The 9,628-nt window shown below is 35.2% G+C and overlaps 1 protein-coding gene across 1 annotated transcript in view; it reads right to left on the reverse strand.

Annotated features, from left to right (window-relative positions):
* Positions 1-9,628, reverse strand: part of HLTF (helicase like transcription factor) — a 60,128-nt gene that overhangs the window by 8,140 nt on the left and 42,360 nt on the right. The window contains exons 17-21 of the mRNA XM_023512999.1: positions 8,706-8,844; positions 7,745-7,880; positions 6,141-6,320; positions 1,586-1,710; positions 913-1,091 (exon numbers count right to left, since the gene is read on the reverse strand). Coding sequence (XP_023368767.1) covers positions 913-1,091; positions 1,586-1,710; positions 6,141-6,320; positions 7,745-7,880; positions 8,706-8,844 — 759 coding nt within the window. The remainder of the gene's footprint in view (positions 1-912; positions 1,092-1,585; positions 1,711-6,140; positions 6,321-7,744; positions 7,881-8,705; positions 8,845-9,628) is intronic.

Here is a 9,628-nt window from a genome sequence, read left to right on the forward strand (position 1 = left end):
AAAAAAAAAAAAAAAAAAAGAATTATTCCACTTCAAAAAAATTCTGTACAACAGGCAATAGCCGCATGTGGCAAGTAAGTCAATGAAATGTGTCCTAAACCAAACTGAGGGGTGCTATAAATATGCAATAATACAAATTTTTGTTTTGTTTTGTTTTTTATAGGTCCACCAAACTTTGTCAGAAGCCCAGCGATTCTGGAGAACAAGAGAGTAGCCTTGCCAAGACTGTTCTGTTCTTCCATTTCCAAAATCACAGTTTTGTACAGGGTATCCATAAAGTTCATGTGCAATTTACTATGTTAAGCTATTTTAAATTCCACACGAACTTTAGGTCCACCCTGTACATGAAAGTAAAACCTTGTTAATCTTTATCTTAAACAACAATAATCAGCATAACTCATAACCGAAAACAACATTCCAATGCAAAGATTAATCTCCCAAACCAATCTTCCTAAACTATTCAAAACAGGCACCTTCAGGTGGGAGCAATAACACCAAATTTTGAAGATTTAGTTTAAAATAAAAATAGCATCACATTAATACTTTTTACATTTAAATATACTGAGTTAAATAAAAATGTATTACTAAAATTAATTTCACGTTTCTATTTGTTTTAAAAAATACGGCTACTAGAAAATTTTAAATTACCTTATGTCATATTATCAACCTATTGGACAGCAATAATCTAAACAGTTAATGGAATGAAGGTAGTGATTGCAACAGTACCTCAAAAAATCCTACCTTTTTATGTTAAAAGTGCTTAATTATGAGAACATATCACCTACTAAAACACTGGAATAATTAACCATAAAAGGGCCCACGATCAATCCAAGTATGAAACTCCATATACTCTTGGATATAGGTTTTCATTGCACTGAAGACAGGTGTACCACTTCATCACAAAACACTAACCTGCTCGTTCTGAATGACTTGGCAAATACAGGGTTTACAAAACACATGTGCACAATGTGTTATCACAGGAACTGTTAAAGAATCCAAGCAAATCGAACATTCTTCATCCGAACCTGAGCTCAGAATTAACTTCATCTTCCTTATCAACTTCTTCCTCAGTTCTTCAGGTGTGTCATTTCCTAAAGAAAAAGCTGGAAAATTAATTTCAGGGCAAGATTTGTAATGTGAATAAACAAATTAATCTACCTTATGTAAGTAAAACTTTTGTTTGCCAGTAGCGGGAGTCTCTTCCATCTTTTTCTATCATAAGCAAAAACCATGATTAAAACTTGAAATTTTAAGAAAAATTCAGAAGCTAAAATAGTAGCCAACTCACATAATATACTTCATATAGCATTATAATATGCTTTGCACATGCTAGCAGAGAATAAGAGGCAGATCCAATATGAACTGTTCAACAAAGGGTATCCATCACTGGAAGTCCTGGAAATATCTCATTATAATTCTATTCCATTGGTAAAAATAATCCTTGGATAAATTCTCAGCTGAGTCCAATACTAAAAACACTGTCCATTTGACAAAATAAAATGACAAACTCAATTTATGGCATATACAAAATTTCTCATTCTGATTTAAGGACCTCTAATGGTATGAGCCAATCTTATCTACTTACCTGCGGAACCACTGGAAGAAACTGCATTTGTAAGAAGGTGCGTATGACAACAAATCTGCCGCAATCTAAGCAAAAGACCCAGGACATCTGCATAGTGTGCAAGGACAGTCCCTTCATTAAAATACCTAGAGACAGAAATGTCATCTGTTATGAAGTCTTCCAAGCAGTAATAATTTCCTCTTCTAAAATAATAGAATAAAATGGCATCGTTCTGTTCTTCTCCGGAAATCACTCCAAAATACGAATGAAAAACAAAAAAGCAAACTCTAATGAAACCAAGAGAGATTTGTTAACAACAAAGCACAATGTTAAGAGAAATGGCTGCCAAGTGCAACAAAAATCAAATGAGAAAATATTGGGAAACAGGATTGCAGATTCTCAACAGATCTTCCAGAGCACAGTTCTTCAAAGCAGATTGTATGCCCTGAAGGGAAAACCAATACCTCTATGTCTGTCATGAGCAAAACCAGAAAGGAGACACATATCTGTCTGGTGACTTCAACTTCCCTAGACAAGTTTATATTAAAAAGGAGCAAAAACAACTGAATAAGGAAACATACAGATGCACTGTACTTTCAGGGAAAAAAGATTACAGTAGTACTAATAAAATCTCAAATAATTCATGTAACCTTGAATTACAAATTGGAGTATTTTTTGCTAGTGTGGGACACAGTATGGCCTTCCTCTTCATATTAATATAGACTAGCAAATAGCTAGTCCAGAAAGAACTCAAGACATTAAAGTATAAGTAATAATCAGTATAGAGCAAGATAGGGAAAAACTGACAGTGAAAGAAAACTCACCAGAAAAATGTAGCCATAGAGTAAATAAAAATTATGATCGAGGATACTGCCAAGATTTAATACCACTTGGTAAAACTTTTCTTCTAAAGAAATAACTTAAGGCAAAAACAAAGAACTTTTTAAAGATATGGTAAGACAACATAAAGACGTGAAAGATGACCTGTTACAGCCTAAGAGTGTAGAAGATAAAAAAGTGAAATGGCAGAGAAATAAAAGCACACTGCAACAAGCATAAAAAAGACAAGGCGCTGATAAAAGCACAGCAGAGGATGCGGGAAACAAGACGGGGAAAAGCTAAACAGAAAGATACCTATGGGAAGCAGACAAAAGACATCTAACATACACAGAAATCAATTAACAAAACAGAAAAACAGTAATTAAAACAAGCTTTCTAGGAAAGGGAAGGTGAGGGGGAAAGAAGCCTGGAAAGATTCCACATGTTCCAGGAAAAGTCAACAGAGAAGACCTGGCCAAATTGCTGGACATTAGAGGGAAGAAAAAAAAAATCAGTCTTTTCCAGAAAAATATTCAATATAAAATACAGGGATATAATGACAATAAAGATTGTGAAGGAAAGAATGGATGATCCAAAAATAATTTAACCAGGCAATCTGATACCTAAGCATTTTACAGCAATAGAAAAAATACCGAATACTGGTTCAAAGCACAGATTTTTTAGAGCTAGATTGTCATGAATTCAAAACCTGTCTCTGCCAATTTAGTCACATAACCTTGGACGAGTTCCTTAACCTAGTCCATGGCCTATTAGGAATCGGGCCACATAGCACAAGGTGAGCAGCAGGTGAACAAGAGAAGCTTCAACTGTGTTGACAGCCACTCCCCATCACCAGCATCAGAGCCTGAGTTCCACTTCCTGTCAGAAGTGATAGCAGGAACCCATACAAAGGATCACACATGCAGTTTACAGGAGGGCTCACTAGGGCTCTCATTAGATTCCTATGAGAATCTAGGTGTAATGCACTGGAATCATCCCCAAACCACCACCCAGTCTGCAGAAAACCTGTCTTCCATGAAACTGGTCCCTGGTGCCAAAGAGACTGAGGATCTCTGGCTTAGTATTGAGCTTCCTCAGTTGTTAACAGTGGCATAGTTAAAGTACCTACCTCAAAGGACTGTTGTATTAAAAAAGTTAACAATAGATTACAGCTACACATTAGAAAAATTATACATCACGATCACGTAGGTTTCATCCCAGGGATGGCAAGGCTAGTTTAACATATGCAAATCCATTAATGTAATTCACCAATACAAAGCAAAAACTAAGAACTAAGAACAAAACTAAGAACAAATGATCCTTTCAATAGATACAGAAAAAGCATTTGATAAAATTCAGCATGCACTTCTAACAAGAATACTTAAGAAAACAGGCATAGGTGGTACATTTCTTCAACTGACCGAAGCCATCTATGACAAACCCACAGCTAATATCACACTGAATAGAGTAAAACTGAAAGCTTTTCCTCTTAGAACTCGAACCAGACAAGGTTGTCCTCCATCATCACTACTATTCAACATAGTGCTGGAAGTTCTGGCCAATACAGTCAGGCAAGTGAAGGAAATAAAGGGCATCCTAATGGGGGCAGAAGAGGTCGTAACACATTTGCTGACGATATGATCTTACACTTAGAGAACCCCAAAGATTCAACCACAAGACTCCTGGAAGTGATTAAAAAATACATCAATGTCTCAGGATATAAAATCAATGTCCACAAATGAGTAGCTTTTGTATATGCCAGTAACATTGTTGTAAATTAATACATTCAAAGTACTTGATCAATGCATAACACTTAAGTGCTTAACAGATACTAGTAAAGACATAACTTATTAAAAAGAATACTTTAAAAATAACATATTTCATTTCTGAGAACGTGGTTTCAATAACGTTATTCTTTTTTAACCTTCTAAAATAGTGTAACTGTTACTAACACAAATTATTCCTCGACAGGGTCACACATCTCACTGACACTCAGCATTTCCGTTTAGGAGACCTCTTTTAAGTGCTCACAATGTGCCAAATGTTGGAGTAGAGGCTTCGTTAGACGTTTTCTTTCATTTTACTCACTTCCTTCGTGACCCTTTTCAGTCTTAGGGCCTTAAGACTACACATCTACACATAGGTGACTTTGAAACTTATATGTCAAACCAAAAATATTCCTATGACCTCTACTCTCCTATTCAAATGACTATTTTGACATCTTCACTTGGAAATTTCAGAGGCATCTCATGATCAGTGCATCCATAACTGAGCTTCTAATCTTACCTGAAAAAACTCTGTTCCTCTCCACACTCCCAGTTACTCAGATGAAAAACCTTGGCGTTATCTTTGATTCCTCTCTCTCACATCCCATGATGATCAAGTGGCAAGTTCTGTTTGCTCTAACTTTCAAAATTTAACAGAATTCAACCATTTCTCATCCCTTTCAACACCAGTACTATGGTAAAAACCATCATCATTTTACTTTATTCCCACAATCTAAATCTGAACATAGCAGCCAGAGTGATCTGTTCAAAATATAACTCAGATTATGTCACTCTCCTGGCTCGAAACCCTTAAAGATTTCCTCGTTCATAAAAAGTAAAAGCCAAAGTCCTTGAAATATGCCGTAATACCTCACACAACTTTCATTCACCCCACTTCAAGACCTCTCTGACACTATGCCTTCTTGCTCATATAATCCAGCCACACTTGCCACTTTGTTCTTTAAACTCAGCAGACTGTTCTTCAAACTTCAGGCATGCTCCAACTGGGGGCTTTTATACCTGCTGTTCCCTCTGTCCAAAACCCCCCTCAATCCCAATCTCCTTTAGATCTTACTCATGCATCACCTTCTCAGTGAGGTCTTCCTTCAATACCATATTAAAACAGCTTCAACATCTCCATCCCTTTGTTTTTATCCATAAAACTTTACCATGTTTTTTAATTGTCTGTTGCTTCCCACTAAAATATAAACTTTTTGAGGGCCAGGATTTTTGTCTAAAGTTCTTATGTTTTAAAGAGTCTCCTATTTTCACTGACCTCTTCTGCCTTTGCTTGTCTTCTATTCATCTTGTTGCTATGGGCATTCACATCAAGCCTGCTCTTAGAATTTCTCACCTTGTACTAATCCTTAATCTTTAAAAATCTCCTTTGTCAGCCCCTATTCCCAAATTTCCACACAAGGCATTCTAAGTAGCACTTGAGAACCTGTCATTAAATGTAAACTTAATTTTTTCCTAACTTAAAGAAATACTTACCTGGTGAATTACACTGATACTTCATTTCACTTCAACTATTTTTTTTTTTTTTAAGACAGAGTCTCACGCTGTTGCCCAGGCTAGAATGCTGTAGCAACAGCCCAGCTCAGCTCACAACAATCTCAAACCCTTGGGTTTAAGTTATCCTCTTGCCTCCCAAGAAGCTGGGACTACAAGCGAATATGACAATATCTGTCTAATTTTTGTTTTTAATAGAGATGGGGTTTCACTCTTGCTCAGGCTGGTCTTGAACTCTTGAATTCAAGTAATCCTCCTGCCGTGGCCTCCAATAGTGCTAGGATTATAGGCACAAACCACTGTGCCCAGACCCCACTTCAATTATTAATTTGTAAAAAGTACAGTAAGTCACAGTAAGTCAGTACAGTAAGTCACAGAACCTTTTAATACACATCAGACTTTACTTCTAACACATCTAAAAAATGTCATTCAGTCAATAACCAAAAATTATTTTCATTCATGGCTTTCTTTCTCCATACCTCCCAATAGTAGCTCTGCCTTCATTTTTCACAGATTGATAAATTTTTCTCTCTTCATCTGAAAGTGTAATGTGCTGGATAAATACTTTACGTTCTGGTAACTCCAAAACAGGTTTTCCTTTAATTTTGCTTGTCTTTGTTCTTCTAAGTGTAGTATTTTTAATTAGGGACTGTAAACGCCTAGTCAGGATAAAACAAATAATTATATAATTTATTTCTATGTAAATAGCAAAATAAGAGCAAAAAGAATATTTTAATTTGTTAGTGTTTTATAGCCTTAGTGAAAGATTTTAAAAATATATCTTATTTGGGGTTTTTTCAATCAGATAATCAGAGCAAGTATTCTATGAATAGAAAATTATTAACATGTATGCACTGAAACTGCCCCTCAATACCCATCAGTTTAATCTTCTTATATCCTATCCTTACTCTCTTAAGCTCTTCTCCCCATTTCTGTTCCAATCACTAACCTTCTTACTTCTCAAAAGCTCTGTCTACGACGTAACCTAATAGTCAATACTCAAAATTCTTACTGACCATCTATTAAGAGCAAGATACTATATTAAACGTTTTAAGAACACAAATATGAGTAAAAGCCTGACTTCCATAATATGAAGATCAAAAGTACATATATAATTTCTATAAAGTAATGAGTGCCCCCCAAATAAAAACCATCCTATGAGAATTCAGAATAGGGAGAAATGCCTTCCAGGTTCCTCGATCTTTTCATTTCCTTCTCAGTATCAGAAAAAAGGAGGCACATTAGTATTTCAAGAGAACATTTTTCTTAACATTGAAATATCAATTCGATTTCTTAGCGTGGAGTCTAAATAGTTGGCTCTTAGCAATCAGGTGGATTGTACTGCCAACTCGGTTAGTGGCTCTTAACCTTTTTCACCATAACCCATACTGAGAAACACGTTTTTACTTTAAACAGCAAACAGAAACAAATATTTCACAAAACAATATTCCTTGTGTATGATGTGTTGTGTGATTTCATTTTCTATTTTAATGCTGGCTATCACCCTTATAATGACTTCACAAGACACTAAGATTCCAAGTCGTCAGGGTAAAAATCACTGCTTAAGACAAAAAACTTGAACCACATTAGCCTGGCACCTTACAATATGATTATCACCACACTTAGTTTTAATTTATGTTCTCAACTTTTACCTCTACCACAAACAACCAGAAAAAAATTCTCTCTTACCAGAGTTTTGTTGAGGCTACTGTACATCCCACAATACTCAATCACCACAATATACAGCCATACCAGTTCAGAAAATTTAATGCATACTAGATGCTCAAAGGAGATAAAAGTTCTTCTGATCACTTTTGCATTGGTTAATAGTGACTCTGAGGATAATAGCAACACACAAAGACCACTATTCTGCCTTTCCTTTCCGTGTGGCTAAAACTGGGAGGATAGTTATTGGTAATTAGAAAATCTTTTGTCTCCTCAAACAAGAATTTCTAGATTCCGAGAGACAAAGGCACAGAGCTATGCAAAGAGTAAAGTTAAAATAGTAATGAAAGTGGCAACTGGTTCAAGCTGCTCAAGGTTATTTGTGGTTAATATTATTCAGCTGTCTGAAATTATTTACCTAAGTCCTCCTTCATCTCCCATTGTGACAGGACGTTGTATTGTTCTATGCCACCATTCTCTATCAAGGAATGGTTTAAGTTTTAAAAAGGAAAGAAGAGACCACAAGTCCTTTAAAGAATTCTGGATTGGAGTACCTAAAAAATAACAAGAAAATGTTATCTCTTTAACATGAGTATCCAATGAGAATATACATCTGGCCCAGTCAGAGAAGGTAACGGTTGAAAATGGGAACTCTATACCAGGCACACCACAATCAAGCTGTAACTCTAATCCCTTCTTAAACACACAGTTTTGCTCTAATTTTTAAAAACTTTTATTTGCCACACTAACAAAGAAAAAGACTACAAACCCAATAAACTGAACTTTCGCTTTATCAAGTACATGTACTCACTTGGTTTGTATTCTTTTTTTTTTTAATTTTTATTTTTTTAAGCAATGGGGTCTTGCTTTATTGCCCAGGCTAGGGTGTGGGGACTATTCACAAGCATGACTATAGTGCACGGCAGCCTAGAAATCTTGGGCTCAAGTGCTGCTCCATTTCAACCTCCCAAATAGTGGGCAATACAGATGTATACCTGATCATTATTTGGTTTTTAAAGCAATAGCAAGAAGGAAAAAGCAATTTATTTAAATTTATATTCTCTTCTCTACCTTTTAGTAAACGTATCGCGAGTAACAGGCTCTAAGATAGGCCATAGAGAAATCAAGATTCTCATTGAAAGATTAGCATGTCTACTCAAACTCCAAGGCTCAAGAGTTAAGTCTAGAGTTCCATAAAGTAGCTATAATTCAAATGTTGTTTTATCATGGATAATTTTGAAGAATAAGACAAAAGATTTTATTAAATGATTTCTATGATTAATTTAGGGACAACTTTATACCCACTTGAGGTAAAAAATTACCTTACTAACTTGCTTAATGATACATTTTGGAGAATTAATTTTTAATACTACAATTACCTGTCAATACCCATCTTCTTTCTGCTTCTAAATCAAGTACAGCTTTAGTCTGTTGAGCATTTGGATTTCGGATAGCATGTCCTTCATCCAGGATCACTCTCAGCCACTTTATGCTATGTAATGGACTATCACCTTTAGTCTGAAATAAACGTTTCATCTGAATTAAAAAATATAGGTAAGTGAAATAATGTTTAATGTAATGTGTTAAATTATCATAGTTATTATTTCTTATATCAACACTTAATATGTGCTAGGCACTACTCTAAGCACTACATGCATTACATTATAGAAAACTCACAAGCTTATAAAGCGAGTATATCACCCTACTTTCCCAGCAAATGAAAGCTCAAAGTACTAAGTATGTTGCTCAAAGTACCACAGCCATGAAGTGGCAGCGCTAACATTCAAACCCTAGCAGTCTAGCTCCTTGCTGAGTCACTGTTCAATGCATTGAACTATATTCTGCCCCAGATTAAAATACAGTGATATAAAAACTGCCAGTTGTAAGATTTGAATACAACAGTATTACCTTCTTTCACATAAAAGGTAATATTCTTATCAGAAGACTGAAATTTTTACAAGAAGGTACTTTTCAAGTAGTTTTAACTAACCAACTAGAGAGGTAAACAACAATTAGACTCTTACAAGAATTATAAACCTCATGAACTGCAGCTACAAAAAATACAGTACTTTCAAACTGACATATTAATCATTATGATAGAAAATAATTTTTCAGATTAAAAAAGAAAATAAAGTGTGGTGCCTGTGGCTCAAAAAGTAAGGCGCCAGCCCCATATGCCGGAGGTGGAGGGTTCAAACCCAGCCCCCGCAAAAAAAAAAAAGAAAAGAAAAGAAAATTCATTTACAAATTACTTTACATAACTAGTTACAATCCAAATTTAAAATCTTAATTTAAGGGTGGT

The sequence above is a fragment of the Otolemur garnettii genome, unplaced genomic scaffold (genome assembly GCF_000181295.1).
Source record: "Otolemur garnettii isolate 467f Iridium unplaced genomic scaffold, OtoGar3 scaffold00032, whole genome shotgun sequence".
Lineage (NCBI taxonomy): Eukaryota > Metazoa > Chordata > Mammalia > Primates > Galagidae > Otolemur > Otolemur garnettii.